The sequence below is a fragment of the Crocodylus porosus genome, unplaced genomic scaffold (genome assembly GCF_001723895.1).
Source record: "Crocodylus porosus isolate Cpor-Errol unplaced genomic scaffold, CroPor_comp1, whole genome shotgun sequence".
Lineage (NCBI taxonomy): Eukaryota > Metazoa > Chordata > Crocodylia > Crocodylidae > Crocodylus > Crocodylus porosus.
Genome location: NW_017728922.1, coordinates 1,189,692 through 1,206,924, shown reverse-complemented (window position 1 = coordinate 1,206,924; position 17,233 = coordinate 1,189,692). Strand labels below are relative to the sequence as shown.

Here is a 17,233-nt window from a genome sequence, read left to right as displayed (position 1 = left end):
CTCTTGCACCAACCCCGTTGCAGCCGGTGGATAACGAAGGCGAAGCCAGACGTGCGCAGCGAATTGCGCTGGGTCCCTGTTCAAGCGAGGGCAAAGCAGCTGGCGCCGTTGGGACCAGATGGGCTCCGTCCCTCCCGGCCGCATCTCCCAGCCCCTCTTTGCTCCAGAGTTTGAAGCATCCGGCCAAAGCCGGGCCTGGTGCAGCTCCTGACACGTGTGCGGGGCCGAACTCGGCGTCTGCTCCGCTAGCACAGGGTCTCGGTGTCCAGGACAAGCGTGGGGTGGGGGCCCCAGGGATGCCGCTCCTTCCCGGAGCAGGCTGGGGTGGGGGTGCACGGGCATGTGCACATCAGTGCCTGCAGCTGCATATTTGCTCTGCTGGTTTGGTTTGCCTGTGAGCAGCACACAAGGGCAGGAGATGCCTGTGCAAGGGACCCGGGTGCACCTCAGTGCTGCCAAACACAGACAAGGGGACAGAGCCCCTGTCCCCCCCCCTCCCCCCGCTCCTCGAGGCCTCTTTTGCCCTCTTGTGGGGGCAGGTGATGCCAGCCTCTCGCTGAGCCCACAGGCTTTCCAGCAGGCCCTCGGCGCGCCTCGGGCAGCGCAGCCCTCCTCCTCGGAGAGCGATGGACCCTGAGCAGAGGAGCGCGACGAGGTGCGAGAAGAAATCCCAGTGAGTCGCGCTGTTCCCTGGCTAGACCTCAGCCTTGTTTCAGACAAGGGCTTGCGAGCGGGTGGCTGTGCTTGTTGTACCTGTCGTCGGTCAGGGCGCTGGCCTGGGCTCGTGGACGTGGCTCTTGACAAATGAATAAACAGCTGCTGGTCCCGGACACCAGCACCCCAGTCCAAGGAAGGAGGAGGTTGGGGTCTAGTTTGTGACCGTCCCAGGCAAAGGGTGTCCAGACTTGAGTGTGGCCACTGATGGAAGGGGCCGAGGAGCCAGGGAGAGGAGGACACAAGGGGCAAGCTGGGGCTGCGGGTGCACGCCGGGCATCGTCTGCGCCGGGCACATGGCCCACAGGCCCCCCCAGCCACCGGGCCCGGGTGCAAGGCGCCTGCCTGGGAGCACAAGGACAGAACAAGCTGTCACCCCCGCCATGGGCGGCCGGCTCCTGCCCACCCCCTCCCTGCACCTGGGATTGATGGCTGGAGAAGTGAAAGGCTCCAAATGCGGAGGTTATATCCTTGAGACAGCCACATCCATCACCCGAGGCTCATTATTAAGTAACACCCCGGACGCCGGGCTGATTTCACACCTTATCTGAACCCAGCAGCTGTGCCCTAAATTCCGAGCGCCGCGACTGTCTGAAGGAATTCGGTTGCCGGTGTTTAAAATGAGTGTTAGCATCTATCATTTCCCCACGCCAAATGGCTTTGTGTCGGTGCGTGGCAGCTCTCATCTGTCACCAGGGCGCCGGGCTGCCCAGCTCCGCACCTCTCTGTCACTGTCAGCCCGCACCCACGACGCCAAAATGTCACCTGTGGACACAGCTGCCTGTCCCTGGCCGGGCGAGGGCCGAAGGGGTGCGATTGCAGCGTGGCCTTTGCAGTGGCTCTGAACGAGGTCCCAGCATGTCCGACCGCGAGGGCACTGGGCCTTTCCCTGCGCCTTCCAAGGGTGGCGTGAGCTTTCCGGCAGTGGCAGTGGCAGAGGCAGTGGCGTTGCGAGTCGGCCTTGCCGGTGCTCCGTGCCCGAGACGACGCGGCAGCTCCGGACTGGCGCATGGACGGGCAGGAGCACAGCAGCCTGGACTCTGCCGGCGAGTCCCGCAGTGCCTCCGCGCCACTTCCCAGCGACCAAGGCCCGTCCTGGCTCATCATCTCTCCGGCGCCAGGAGGGAAACGCCATAAATAACGTCCCATTACGGCAGCGGCACGGAGTGACTTGTTTTGCTGGCTACATTATGGGCTTCATAAACAGACTCATTTATTTCCCGGCCTGCGCTCCTGGAGCCTCCAGCGATGGCGGGGAGGGGGAGCGCTGGCGCGTAGGCGGGAGGTGACCGCAGCCGCCCCGGCAGCCTGTCACCAGCGCACGCGTGACGTTGTCCTCGAAGGAAGGCGGCTCAAGACCGCAGCTGGGATCCGGGGCACGGGGGCAGTGGCAGGGTCCCCGTGCAGCAGAGCACCAGCTGCAGGATCAGGGCCGTCTGGAAGGTCAGGCCGGAGGCTCGCTGGCTGCGAGCCGGGGTGGACTTTAGTGCTGCCCTGACCCGAGGTGAGGGGCACGTGGGACCAGGAGGGCCGGTGCGGTGGGCTCCTGCGGAGCCACCACACATCAGCGGTGAAGGGAACGGGCTCCGCGTCTCTGAGGACCAGGCACGATCCAGCAGGCCTGGCCAGGGATTGCACGGGGCAAGCAGCGGGGCAATCTGGAGAGCAAAGGGACCTGGGTCGGGGCCGGGGGCCAAGGCCAGGCGGGGGCTGGGGGCAGTGTTGCCCCGTGCTGGAGAAGCGCCAAGTGCTGCCCTTGCTGCCCGGGGGCTGGTGCGGGCAGGACACAGACGGGACCTGCGCTGGGGGGCTGCTCACCCCTCTTCTCCCCCCCCGTCCAGGGACCCGGCTGCCCCCAGCTGCCTGGGCCCTGCAGCCAGCGCCTGCCCAGGGCCCGGGACGGCTGCCTGGTGCGGCCCTTGGCAGGTGCACGATGCCGCGGCTGTCGGCATGATGAAAAGCCTCCTGCGGCACCGCAGATAACATACAAGCACAGGTCAGGTGCGGCCCATGTAGCCCATCCATCAGGCGCGGCAGCTCCCGGCGTGCCCGGGGCCACCATCTGATGCATGGGAGCTGGCGCCAATGTGTGTTTTCCCCTGAGGTTAAATGGATGAGCGTGGTTTAGCGCTGACAGCGCCGCTCGCAGAGCTGTCAGACGCCCCCGCGCTGCCCCGGCTGTGACCCAGCCCCCGCTCACCGGGGCAGATGCCGGCAGGGCCTGGAGCTCAGGACGCCGCTCTCTGGTCTCTGCCCAGCTGTGCTCGGTGCGTGGCGTGGCGTGGCGTGGCGTTGGCTGGCGGGGGAGACCGCCCGGAGCTGCAATAGGCTGCTGCATCCTGACCCGGTCCAGGCGGCAGGGCCTGGCAGCACCAGGGCTCTGGCCTCCACTCCCGACTCTGCCAGGGGTTGGCCTGGCCGTGCCCTGCGCCTCGGGTGCAAGGGGCAGCACGGACCTTCCCCGCGCGCGCAAACCCCTGGCAGCCTCCAAGGAGAACAGGGGCCTGATCCTGGCCTGAGGCCCGGAGACCGGATGGCAGGGTGGGTCATCTGAGGCGAGCCTCTGGGGACGGCGCGGAGGGAGCTGAGGCCAGCGCAGCTGCTTGCACCGCGCCTCCCACCCCGCCCCGCTCGTCTGCCCCGGGCGGCGCCTGCCTTTGCCCTCGCTCAATGTCACCCCGGAGCCTGTCAGCTTGAGAAAAGGTTTGCATCCGATAAGCGATCGGGCTGTCAGGCGCCGAGTGCCGCGGGCCCGTGATTTACTGCGGCGGCGCCAGCCGAGCACAGATTTTTCTTAATCTAAATTGAAAACTGCTCAAGTAGAAAAATAATTTCATTGCTTCGTCTTAAAAGGGGTGGGGGGAGGAAAAAGGATGGTGTCAGCTCCCGGCTCCTTTGGGGAGAGGGCCCAGCCGCGTGGCACGTGCCCGGGCCCGTGAGGCTGCAGCCGGGGAGGGCTGGTCCTGCCACCGCCTGGGCTTTCCTGCGTCTGGCCGTGCCGCCTGCCTTGCACCGGGGCTGCAGGGCAAGAACAGGCCGTGGCTAATTCAGTGACCCCCAGGTTCAAGCGGGCTGGAGAGACGACCCTCCTGCAACGTTTGATGCCGACCCACCAGCACGTGTGCGTGCTGCCCGGCACAGACAGAGGCACATAGAGCAGCGCTGAGTGGCTCTAGCTCGCCCTGCAGCCTGAGGGGCCCCTGCACGGTGCCAGGAGGGGCAGAGGTGGTGTTGGCAGGGTGGTCTCCCCTCTGCCCCCATTGCAGGGAAAGAATAATGGGCAGAGAGGTCCCCAGCCGTCTGCAGGCCCCTTGGGCAGTGGGGAGCGGGGCAGGGGGCTGAAGCGCCCGTATTGCATCCCCATCTGGGGCTGGGGAGTAGGAGGACTGAGGGGCCTCACTCCTCCACTGGCTGTGCATGGACAGCTGCATTTCAGCCGCCCAGCTGATTAAATCAGCAAGTGTCCCTGCCCCACCTGTGCCCATGCTGTGCCTGGTGCCTGCAGGGGCGAGGGAGCCGACATGCTGCCCAGGCTGGGCCTTGCACCCGTGCCACGGTCTTGCTGTCGGAAAAGCCAAGCGCAGCCGTGCAGCAGCAGAGCAACGTCCAAGCGGGGGCCGGGGGCTGCTTTCCGGCGCCTTGTTAGGAGCGAGCAGCTCTATCGGGCGTTTCGCAGGTAATCTGCCGGCAATTAGACACGCGCAGCCCTCAGCAAGGCTGCGACATGCGGCGGGGTGAGCCATTTCAATTTGTGGTGCTAAGCAGCAGGGAGAAGCCGTCCTGCAACATTGGGCAGTTCCTGCACTCGCGGGGGGTGGAGAGGGAAAGCGCCGGGGCTCTGGGGCACAGAGTGAGGGGCCTGCCCCGATGGAGACGCGCTTTGCTGCAGGGGCAAAGGCAGCCTCTTGTCCGGATGCCAGGCTTGGCTGAGAGGCTGCCACGAGCAAGGAAGAGCAGCCCCAAGGTTGCTGTACCTTATGTCCGCAGCCCCCAGCCCCGAGGAGCTGTTCCAGCAGCCGGGGGCAGCGCTCCCCTGCTTCCCGACCGCCCCAGGGTCCCCACACGGGCTGCACCGGCTCTCCCAGCTGCTTGGTGAACGCAGGTCGGGGCAGCCAGGTGAGCGTGTTCACTTGTGCCTCTGAATGTGTGTGCAAGGGCTGCTTGTCGCCCCAACCCTGTGAGTGTGGAGGGGTTGCCCCCCCTGCCCCCCGCCACGGAGATGGTTCCTGCAGCAGCCTGCATGCAGACAGTGTGCATGCATGTGTGGTGAGCGCACGCGGGGCCCGGGGGTCGGGCCTGAGCTGCTTGTCCAGGTGCAGCCAGCCCCTCCCTCCCGCCTGCCAGCACGTCTCCTCCGTCGTCATGCCCGATCTGTCCTTAGGCCGTCAGGAGGTGCTGAGCCAGGCTGCCCGGCACGGCTGGGCACGCGCACACGTGTAACCCACGTGCAACTGCGCGCGGCTCCTTGTGCCGGAACCAGGTCATCGTCGCAGCCTCTGCCTTCAGCCAAGCCCCGTTAGAAACGTGGGGAAAAACCGCCTCGCAGATAAATTGGTAATTTGGAGAGCGAGCGAATTCCAGGAGCATTTGCTGAGCTGGATAATAACGTGCCCAGTGAGCTGCATCCCAACGACGCCACCAAATTAAAGACATTTTTTTTCCCCCCTTTAATTTAAAAGTCACCGCTGGGAAATCTCCGGCGGCCTCGCCAGTGATTTCCCCCCAGGCCGGCTTTCTGGAGAAATCTTTAATTTTGATTGTCACACTTTGTGGAGTTTAAATCAGGGAAGCAGTGCCGTCAATAAGGCCCCACTTCGGAGCGGCAGTGCCAAGATACGGCCCCGGCCCCAGCTGCGCTCGGTCCCAGTCTGCGCCGTCCCCTGCCGCGTGGCTCCGGCAGAAGGGCCTGCCCAGCGTGCCGGCATCTCCCCTAACGTACCCAGGTGGGGCTGAGCTGGGAGCTGCGGAGAGGGGAAGCAGCCGGGGGATTCGGCTGAGTTTGTGCCTGCACAAATGCACCGGCAGTGCCCCATCCTCCTGCTTGCCCTTGTGACGAGGTGACCGCCAGGCCGCTCTCCTGGTGCTGGCTGTGGCCGGCGGCACATGGTGGAAGCAGCCTCGAGCAGGGAACTCCAGCGTCAGCCGCCCGCGGGGACCACGTCTGCCGCCCTGCCACCAGCTCGGGCTCAGCTCAGCCCTGCGACGGGCTCGGAAAGATGCAGACGGCACCTGGTGCCACAACAGGCTCCGCTCCAGGCGTGCTGCTGCCCCAGGCCCCAGGCTGATGTTTGCCCTCCGTTCTGGGGGAGCCCTGCACCCCTGAGCACCAGCCCCGCCGCCTGCCCCTCCCCTCCTGCCCCGGTGCTGCATGCCGCGGTGCACTGGGGGGACTCCAGCGGGATTTCAACCCCTGGGTGCTGCCTGGCTGCCCGCGCCTGGGGTAGCTCATGGTGTATGCTCTGGTGTTGCACCCCAGCGGCAAGTCTTTTGCTGATGCTGGCAGCAACGTGTCCATCAGCACGCGCAAGTGCCGGGCAAATCAGGCCTGAATGCAGGTCATGGGACCCCAGGGGCCCTTCTGGCCTTACAAGCAGGCGAGTGCAGGAATGGAGGGAAGGGGCATCCCCTGGGCATCCCCCCGCGTGCCTGGGTGTGGAGCGTGAGGTAGGAGAGCCTGGGCCTCGCTTATTTTTAGGCAGCATCTCGAGAGCGAGCTCGGCCTTCTGCCGATGCAGGAGCCACTGTCCTGGGCAGCCGCCTGGGCTGGATCCGTGCTGTTTGTGGCCTCCACCTCTGTGGGACGACCCTACAGGAACGGGGCTTTCTCTCCCCTAATGAGGGCCTGGCGCAGCGTCGTCTTGCAGCTCCGTTAGCAATTAAAAAAGGGGGAAGAACGGGAGCACCTCGGTGCGCGCTGAGCCCCATGCGGCGGCGCTGGGGGGAGCCGCAAAGGTTACCGCCGATTTGCATTTTACCCTTCAGTAATTTCAACACTTACGGCTGCAATTAAGAGGCGAGTCTGGAGTTATGAAGCCATCAGCGCGGAGAGACCTGAATACTAACAAACTCCGCTGCACGCTCGCCTCCCCGGGCTGCCTGATTTATCAGTGATAAAGCAGCAATAATACCGGCAGATTTCCATCGGCCACAGTAATGGCGCTTGACTACATTAAAGGCTCATTTTTCCCCTTGTCGGCCAGCCTGGCCTTCTCCCAGATGTTGAAGGGATGGCTTTGGTGCTGGACTGGGCACCGAGGGCTGCAAACCGCTGGGGCCGTGGCGCCCCGAACGCTGTCCCTGCACTGCTGTGTGTGTGGGGAGCAGAGGGACCCGGGGTTCGGGCTCCGCTGTCAACGCCTCCCCCGCAGCCCCAGACCCCGCTGGGAGGGGGCCGTGCCCCACAGCCTCTGAGGGGGTAGGGCAGTGGGAACCCCCTGCCAGCTTTCTCCAGGCAGCTGTATCCCCCCACTCTGCTTCATCCAAAGCAGCCCTACCCCGGAGCAGGGGGCTCTGGCCTCTTGCTGGGTTTGCGGACAGCTGGAGCCAGTTCATCCAGAGCCGGGGGCTGATCCCAGATGTTCGGGGGGCCCATGCTCCTCCCGGGGCAGGCCCCTTGAGGTGGAGGCAGCAAGCGGCAGTCAGAGTTGCAGCAGGATGCTTGTGTCCCTTGCACAGCCCCGACTTGCCCCTGCCTCTGCCCTGTGCTCCGGGGTCCGGACCCTCCCAGCACTGCCCAGATCCCAGCGCCTGTGCCGACACTGGCACGGCGAAGCCGCCCGGGCTCTGCTTTCTTCTCCCAGCAACGTGCCAAGGCCGCATCTCCAGAAAAGAGGGTGCCAGCCCTTTAAGTTTCATCATGATTTAATTGGATCCTTTTGAGCTCAGTCTCATGATTTCTTCTCTTTTTTTTCCGGCAGCAATTTGGTCTGAGATTTCTTTCTTTCCCTCTATTATCCACTCTGATTAACTCAACTGCACCTGTCAGCTTTTATTCCGCGGAGCAGGGAGCACGCACAAGAACCTGTTAAAATGCATGAGTTTTATCACGTTCACTCTTTCCTGGCCAGCGAGGCTGAACTAGACACAGGAATGGGAAGGGGCTGATCCCCCAAGCCCGCCTGCCCACGGGGCTGGCTCAGGGATTTGATGACAGCTGGGGTTTCCACCGGCTGGTTTGCAGTGGGGTCGAGCCCCCAGCAGCTCCCCCAGGGCAGCACAGGAGGGTCCCCGGGGCTGTTCCAGCCCAGCAGTGATGCCCGGGGGAATGGCATGGTGCCTGCCCTTCTGTGCCATGGGCCTGGGGTGGCCACCCTCCAAACCCAGTCAGCAAATGCCACCCCCCCGCCATCAATTCACACCAAAATCAATGATGGAAGAGGCTGCAGAGAGCCCAGCGGGGGCAGGGAGCCTGGCTTCAGCGAGCACCGTGATCTACTGCAGCTGGGGCCCGGTGGGTTCAGGGAAGTCGGACACGGTAAATGCACTCCCTCCTTCTCCGAGCACCGGCAAGGTCTGGCAGGCCGGGGCGGGAAATGGGTGATGCGGGCAGCAGGATTTGTCCCTTCTCCCTTTGCTGGAAGTGCATCCTCCCGGGGCGGGATGGGCCCCTGGGAGCTGCCTTGCTCTGCAGAGGCAGCCCCTGTCTTTGGGACGTCCCCATGGAGCAAGGGGGCAAGTTTGCTCAGCATCAAGCCCAGCCTGGGGCAGTGTGGTCAGAAAGGCCTCAGATTTGGGGAGCCCAGTCCAGAAACCTGACGGCTCTGGTCATCCTGGCAGATGTGGAGCGATGCCCATGGCAAGGCGGCATTGCAGGAAAGGAGCTCTGTGTGTGCAAGAGACCCCCGTCCCTCCCACCCTGCAGCTGTGGCCACGTGGCGGGCGGTGTGCTCAGGGAGCCCTCGCGCGAACCAGGGGCCGTGGGCTCGAGCGCGCTGCGACGCAGCCCCGGACGTGGCGGGGAAGAGGCCGGTGCAGGCGCAGGAGCAGCCCCCCTCACAACCAGGCTGTGCTGCCGCAGACCTGCCGCTTGCAAATGCTAATTTTCCATTCCAATTATAACTTGTTCCCTTTTCTCGTTTTAATAAAAACGAAAGCATCCGGAAACATCACCGCGCCCGGGAAAGAGCAAGATCTGACATAATTAAAAAGTGGCTTCAATCAGGCTGTTTTCCTAATGGTTTGTCATATCAACCCACAACTCCTGGCGCCCCCCCTTTACTCCCAACCCCCTGAGGCATCATTTACATTTCTTAATAACCCCTCATTAATATTCATGATGTGGGGAGGGCAGTAACGGCTGACTGCACACCACTAATTCAATTTCAGTGAGCCTCAGTGTGTTTAGTTAATCACCGGGGGACCTGGGTTACTCAGTACAATTATTTATTCGGAATTAGATCTGGAGGCATCTGGATTCAGAAGTGAACGAGGAATAAAATTAAAAAGGGATTCTCCTCCTGTCCTCTTCTCCATGTGGCTCCCCCCCCCAGCATCCCCGCTGCCCCGGGGTCCAGGAGAGGAGTTGTCCAGCCCGGATCCATCCTTCCTCCATCCTGCCGGGCTCAGGCAGGCGCTGGCCTCGTGGGCTGTGGGCTCCGCTCTGGCACCAGGCAGCGAGTCCCCTCCAGCTGTGCAGCCCCTCCGTGCACAAGGCCCTGGGGAGTTGCTTGTGTCTGAGTCTCATCGCGCCCCGGATGCTTCCTCCCCAGTGAAGAGGCAAACGCTGCTGGCTGGGATTGGCCTGGAGGAGCTGGGCCTTCCCTGCCCTGTTTCCATCCTCCTGCCTACATGCTTGCATTCATCCTCCCTAGCACGGATCCTGCTGCCCTCCTTGTGATCTCAGCAGCCTAGTCCTGACACAACCCCCCGGGGTTTCCCCACCCAGTGCAAGGTGCAGGCACCCCATGGGATGACTGGAGTTTGCCATGTCCAGTGCACACGCAGCCGTGTGGCTGCTCCATGGGGTGCACATCCTGGGGTGTTCACGGCCAGCTTTGCCCCCCCCTCTGTTCGGCACATTGGGTCAGCAGGGACCAAACAGACCTTGCGGGAGGGAAACGTGAACCTGATCCCAGCCCCGTCTCTTTCTGTGTGGCCCCTCGTCCTTCAGCGCTGCATCCATCACGGTGCAAGTCTCCAGGCAACGCCACGTGGGAAGGGGAGGAGAGCACGAGCTCAGCGCGGGGAAAGGGAGTGATCAATTATTTACACATAAAAGAGGAGAGAAAGCATCTGTCAAACACGGATCGTTTTCGCTGGTTCCTCCTGGTGGAACAATTTGCGTGGAAAGCCATTGCAGCGACCGCTGAGCAGCACCTGGGTGTCATTGGCACCATTCATTATGGCCCGGTGGCAGGACTGGGAGTCCGTCACGCCAGGCCCTACCCCAAGGATCCTGCAGCCTTATAGCCACGGCAGATGCAGGGAAGGAGAGGCAATGCTGTGCACTGTCGGGCACACCTGGCCAGGCCCCTGCTGCCCCCAGCCCTAGCCTTCGGGGTGGGGAGAGCTGCAGCACTGGGCTGTCCCTTCTGCTTCTTTCATATGGCTGACTTGGAGCAATAATTATAAGTGTAATTTAAGGTTACTTAACCAGTCTAACGCTCTCAAGGAAAGGGGACGTATCTCTGCAGTGTCACCGTTGAATGTGTACAGTGGGCAGAGCGCCGTTACGTGGTCCATAGTTTGCTCCGGGTTGCCACAGTCACCTTCTGCAGCACTCCCACTACCCCGCCTGTGCGTCAAGTGACTGCAGCGGCCATGCTCCGTTCGGATCCAATTTGAAGTCTTCCATGTTTTTCGTGGTAGGTCAAAACTAGGAGGCTTTATTGCTGGAAATGAGATGTTTATTTCCAACGGTGGTTTCATGCCCTGCTTTCCTCCAAGCTGCTGCACTGCTGTGTCCTGCCAGGACTGTCCCTGACGTTGCAGCAGGACAGGGCAGGGAGGGAGGGAATCACTTCTTTGTGGCAGCTCCTGGCCCAGTTAGCGAGAGGCAGCAGGCACGCAGCACTGGGAGCACACAGGGGTCCATGGCAGGCGCCAGCCGCCACGCTCACAGCTTCCTAATGGCCCTAATGAATCCCATCCCCCGCCCGCCCCTGTGTGCCGTGGCGCCGATGCTCCCGAGGTGTTGTCAGAGGCTCTGACAAACGACGCGGCTGATTGCTTATAATGTCTGCGATGATGGAAACGTGGCCGCAATGGCTGAGAGAATGGGCTGAGCGGCTTGTCATAACTTTATTTGTGGGAGGCGAGCGGCTGTCGGCGGCGTGATGGACAGCCCAGCACAGCGTCTCATTCCTGGGTGCTGGGGAGAAGCCGGGGTCTGGGCAGAGCCAGGGGGCGGGGGCAGTGTGTAGAGGTGGGGGGACGTGGGGCTCCAAGGTGAGTGCAAGCAGTCAGCACTGAGGCTTTCCTTCTGAGCTGAAGTGGCAGGGTAACCCCATTCATAGGCTCTGTTTGCTGGGCCAAACCTTGCCCTGTATGTCTCCAGCTGAGATGCAGTTGTTGGGGTTCTGGGGGGCTGGACCCCATTCCTCTCCCACAGTCCCCATGTTAAATTGTCCCTTGCACTTCCAGCTGAGGACTGCAAAGTGCTTCCAGCTGGGCAGGGCCTTGCATCACCCTACTGCACAGACAGGGTGAGGCTATGTGCTGTGGCCAAGGCCGTGCACATAGGGCAAGTGGCAGAGCTAGCAATGGAGCCCAGGTTCCTACATCCAAGTCCCTGCCCAGACTTCCCACCCCACTGCCTGTTTTCAGCTGCAAGCAGCTGATGTGCTGCTCACATGGGAGCAAATTTGTATGGGGGGTGGGATGTGTGAATCTTTAGCCATCCCCTCCAAAATCCTTTTGCTTTCCAGTACCCACTCCCCTGTGGTGCTTGCTCTCAGCCTGCTGTTCTGAAGCCGGTACCAAGGGCATTTTACTTCCTTCCAGCTCTGCATTCACTTGGCTTTTTCCTTGACTTGATTTTGTTGGTGTATTTGTTTTTAATTCAATATTTTGTCCCCATGCTCCAACTCCTTTTATTGGATAAGAACACTCTGTTATTGAATCCTGCCCTGCAGCAGCCTGGAGAGAATTTAGTTTCCCAGACAGCAATAAGGTTGTTCCGGAGCCTTATGAGGCCAGGCAGAGCGCTGAGATGGGAATACGGCCAAGAGAGGATCCCCTGGCTGCTCATGGTCACATCAGTGACAATTGCATTGTCCCTGTGCTGGCTGGTCTCACTGCCGCCTTTCCCTTGCACCCAGCATAGCCCGGGGCCCTCAGCCTTAAGGAGCAGGTGGCAGGAAAAGACAAGTAGGAGGGATGCGTTCCTGGGTTATTTCTAAAGGCGGAGGGGGGACGGGCAGCCCCTTGCCGAGACTCGACACAGGAACGGGACGTCTGCACATGAACCTTGCCAGACTCAAACGGGCTCGCCATCCCTGCCTGCCCGAGCTGCTTTTTGCATGCCCTGTGTGGGCGAGTCCCAGAGGGGTCCTCTGAGTGCCCATGAGTGCAGGGACCAGCATGTTCCTCCACATCTGTTGTGGCTTCGTTCTTCACACCTCTCCCAAATCTTCCCATCTTCCTTTCCAGAAAGCCCTCCTGATCGGGGCTGTTAGGCTCTGTGAGAGAGTCCATCCCTTTCCTACCTGATTTCTTTAGGGCATTTCCATTTCCAGGTCTGTTTGTCCCCTGGCTTTCACCTCTCTACCTTCAAATAGCACTTGGATTACACTTTGCAGCTTGGTCTGGTGGTGGCTCACCTTGGATCCCCAAGTCTTATCTAAGCTGGGGGCGCAGGGGCTGCCTTTCCAGTGCCCAGGGCTGCTGTGTGGCCTCTTGGGTCCCATTGTCTCTGAACAGGAGGCTCAAATTGGCAGCTGCTGGGCTTCATGTTGGATTTGTTTCTCAACCCTGCTGATCAACACCATCTTTGGGCATTCCCTTTCCTGTGTCCGGACTTTGGAGAGTGATTCTGCCAGGAAATCCTGTGCACCGTCATGGCACTGCACGACACCCCGGTCTGATCTGCCTCCACTTCCTCTTGGAATGACATCAGCAGCAATGCCAAATGGGAGAAGGGAGAAGGTGTGGGTACTGGTACCAGTGCTGCAATGAGCCGTTTGCTCAGGCTTGCATTTTCTTCAACATGCAGGCTGTGCCCTTGCAGAAACCCCTGCTGCCTGAAAGGGTCTCCTCAGGGAGAAAACTCCAGTTACAGAAATGTAGGACGGTCTTGGGGGGCAGACACTGCTTCCAGGAAGAGTCCTGCAGCAACCTCCTCTGCTGCCGCAGCCTCTGAGCCTTTAACAAGGCACAAGAGCCATTTACCTTCCTCTCCTTGGGGGCTGCTGTGCTTCCCCCCTGCAGCCTTGGTGTCTGATGGTCCTGATTTTACAAAGACGTACTCTGCATGGACATCCCAGTGGTTCCACATAGACTCATGGACAATGAGGGCTGGAAGGGACCTCAGGGGGTCACATCTAGTCTGACCCCCTGCTCCAGGCAGGCCCAGTCCCAACTACACCATCCCAGCCAAGGCTTTGTGGAGCCGTGTCTTAAACACCTCCAAGGATGGAGAGTCTACCACCTCTCTGGGTTATTCCCTTCCAGTGCTTCACCACCCTCCTAGGGAGAGAGTTTTTCTTAATATCCAAACTCAGCTTCCCTTGCTGCAGCCTGAGCCCATTGCTCCTTGTTCTCCCCACTGCGACCAGTCCAGCTCCATCCTCTTTGCAGCCCCCCTGCAGGGACCTATTCAATCCCCCCTCAGTCTTCTCTTCTGCAGACACACTCAAGTCTTTGCAGGTTGGGACCTGATGCCTTCCTACCTGACTTCAGGGCTGCAATGCTTCATTCATCTGCATGTGCCGACTGCTTCCTGACCCCTGGGTGAAGCGTGTGTTCAACATTATTGCAGCAAGAGGGGAAATGTAGTCTTAGGCAGATAGCATCACTCAACAGGAACAAAAGCAGCAGAAGGGAAGAGAAGGAAAGTCGGAGCAACAGAAATGGATGTTGTCTGACATTTTTACATCTGCTGGCTTTATGATGCTCCTGTCTGTGCAGAGAGGGTCAGTTCTTATCTCCTTCTGTGCTTTATTTATTTCACAATTGCTTAGGTCTTATTTATTACCATCACTTGTCAAGCTTTCCAATAACTATATCATGTTCCCAAGTAGCTGTCAATACTCCTGGAATGACTGTAAGTGTTTTGGCTTCACAGCTGCTGAATTATCTGAATACTCAATAAAAGAAAGCAGATGATCCAATAATTATCCTCTATTTGTCTTGTCTTTAAAATGCAGATTTGTCGAGTTAATTTTGTCATGACTGATACCTCCCAGACTTTATTGAAACAACAGGGGATACTTGGGGCTCCTTCTTTGAAAACATTATATATATTTTTAATTTCATGACTATCCTTAAAGCAGACTCCTGCTGAGATAACGGCATTCGAGCCGCTATGGTTATGCGATGAAAAATTATTTTAACTCAAAGCTGATTTTTAAAGAAAAGCTAAAATACGTTTGATCAGATTTTTTGCCCATTTGGCTCTCGCTCTTAATTATTCATGTGCGTCAGGCTGACAGATGCTGCAAGTCAGAGCTCTGCAGTCTGGTGGAAAGCAAAACTATTTGTCACGCTGGCAGCGAGCAGAGAGCTTGTGGCGGCCCCTCCTGCTGCCCCGGCCCCAGCGGCTCTCGGCGCGTGATGCCCGGGGACGGCCGAAAGGGGCCGCGGATTTCGGAGGGGCGGTTGTGGGCGTCCGGCGCGGAGCCGCCCGAGCTGCCTCAGCTTCCCGAGGTCGGGGCTCAGCCCAGCCTCTTCCGCCGGCCACGGCAGCACCTCACTTGCACGCGTGTTTTATTCTACGCACACGTGCATTTTACTCTGAATGCATGCGTGTTTTACTCTACACACACACGCACGCACGCTTTTTTTTGTACGTACATAGGGGCTTTCCTCTGAACACGCGTCTTACTCTACACATACACCCTCTGCACACATATACATACATACACACATATATCTATTTACACACACGGCCATGTCCCCTGCCCGCAGCTGGGCGCGCTCTTTGCGGCTGTTTGCGGCAGTGTGGCGCTTGGCGGCAGGCCGGGCCCTTTCGCGCTTTACGGCGGCGCGGCCCGTGGCTGGCGGCCCAGCGGGCTGGTGTCGCTCTCGCTTTACGGCCGATTTGCGGCAGGCGCCGGCGGCTCCGGGGCCATGGACGTGGGCGAGCTGCTCAGCTACCAGGTGCGCGGGCCCGGCCCGGCCCGGGGGGACTTGGGCGGGAGGAGAAGGCAGAGCGGCGGGGAGCGCGGGTCACAGCAATAGATGGGGTAGAGAGCGGGAAGCAGAGCTGCAGGTCGGACGGGGAATGGAAAGAGCAGCAGATCGGGTAGGGAGCAGAAAGCACAGCAGCAGATCGGGCAGGGAGTGGAAAGCAGAGCTGCAGATCGGCCAGGGAGCAGAGCAGCAGATTGGATGGGTCGCAGAAAGTTGAGCGGCAAGTTGGACAGGGAGCGGAAAACAGAGCAGCAGGTCGGGGAAGGGGCTGGGGGGGCGAGGCATGGGTCCCACTGGACGCAGATGCAGCTTTATGTTGTTTGTCACTGTGACACCAACGCGCAGGGTCTGGCTGGACCGAGCCACGCGCTGTTTGTTGGCGCCGGTGGGGGGGCAAGTGCACATGGCCTTGACCCTGGTGGGTGCTGGTTCAGTTCCCGGCTCCTCCCTCAGCACCCCCCCCAGGTGCTCGAGGCTCTTGCTAGCAGTCCCCGGGGGCGTGGGGCCCGGCCCAGCGCAGCAACGGGGGTGTGGCTGGTGTCCGTTGCGCTCTAGGCTTGTGTCCGGCCTGTTCCCGGAGCCGAGCCTGTGCCCTGGATGTAGCGCGCCAGCGACGCGTCTTGTTTTCTCACCCGCTGAGGACGTGCCGGGCACGTTTGTTGGCCCCGGCTTTGTGGGAGCTCGTGTCGGGGCCACAGCCCATTCTCCTCTGTTATCGCTGCTTCTTCCCTCGCACAAGTCACTGGCCCTCGCTTTCGGAGTCTGTGGGCAGCAGTTCCCCCGTTCCCTGTTATATCACGACCCGTGTTCTCGTCATGACACACGATCATCGTGGTTTTCTTGGGCAGGGCTGCAAGACGATAGTGTCCTCAGGCAGACATAATCGATCACTTCTTTCCCATCACCACAGTGACCCTGCGATATTGTCTGGTAGTCAGCTGGATGAAATACTTACACCCTGTGCTACCACCAAGGGCTGGGAGCACTTCCTGGACTACCTGTTGGTTTGCCTGGCAGTCCAGTTGCATCACTGACCACACAGACACACCGACATCTCCGGTTTAGGTGCCCAGGTAGATCAGTGTCTGCTGCCTGTGATTCAGGGTCTCAGTAGCCAGATGTTTCCCCCGTAGGTCTCGGTCGGCGGGAGCCCTGGTGAATGTGCTGGGCCTGCCAGCACGTAACACATACAGCAAGAAACTTGTCTTTGGATTTTGGGACTTTCTGCCTTTTCTGTTCCACATGATTGAGTGACTCTGGCCGGGGGGTGGGGGGGGCACCTGTTGCTGAATTCTCCTCCGTGCCTTCATCTCCCTGCTTTGACTGGAGCTCTCTCCTCTCTGGCATTGAAATCCCAGCTTGTTGCACTCCAGACAGAGTGCAGCTCACCTGTGTGCACATACAGCAAAGTGATGCTTCATCCTTTGACAGCTCCAGCAGGCTCCTGCTTATTTCAGATTCAGCCTGACACATCCTTCCTCTTTCAAACTCTTGCTGGACTTGCTCCACTTCTCCCACCGAGCTTGCCTATTCCTCATACGCTTCCTGCTCCACGGATGTTTTGCACTCATCCTCAGTGCTGTTGATGTGAGATCCTTTCACACTGCTCTGGTGGCTCGGCACCTCCCCGGCTTCCCATCTAATTTCCAGTACAGTGGGAGGGTGGGGAAGGCATTCATTTCTCATAAGCTTCCATTCCCCTAGTTTTCTCAGGCTCAGGTATTATTTATTACTCTGTTATTTAAGTATTTTGTGATGCCGTTTGGATATAAGACGCTATAAAATACCAGCGGCATTGTATTTTCACCCTGTTTGCTTGTTTCAACAGCTCTTTTAGAAAGGAAGATTTATTCTTGGAGGTTTTTATTTCCTTCCTTTTTTAAAGAAAATAACAGCTCTTTGTCTCATTTGTCTCCCCACTGGAGGGCAGGCAGGGGGGGTATATACATACTGACAAATATGTCAGCTTTTCTCTGATTCCTGCAGAACTTTGAGTTCTTATTTCCTACATAAATTAACTTTTACTGCTGGGATATGGGTAATTTTTACAGCTAATCTAGCTTTATTGTTAGTAGGCTGTGTGTGAAGAAATCCACTCTTTCTTCCAGCTATTATAGCTCTGCCCTCTGTTCTTGTTGCTGGACCTGTTCTCTAGGTAGAGGGGAAAGAGGGAGGCAGGGGACAGCATCTAGCAGCTTTCAGTCCATCACTAGTTCTGCATGAAGGTGGC

General features: G+C 59.6%; 1 protein-coding gene across 1 annotated transcript in view; it reads left to right on the top strand.

The window, feature by feature from the left end:
- The first annotated feature begins 14,866 nt into the window (after positions 1–14,866).
- Positions 14,867–17,233, top strand: part of CTNNBL1 (catenin beta like 1) — a 66,238-nt gene continuing 63,871 nt past the window's right edge. The window contains exon 1 of the mRNA XM_019539511.1: positions 14,867–14,970. Coding sequence (XP_019395056.1) covers positions 14,941–14,970 — 30 coding nt within the window. The 5' untranslated portion in view covers positions 14,867–14,940. The remainder of the gene's footprint in view (positions 14,971–17,233) is intronic.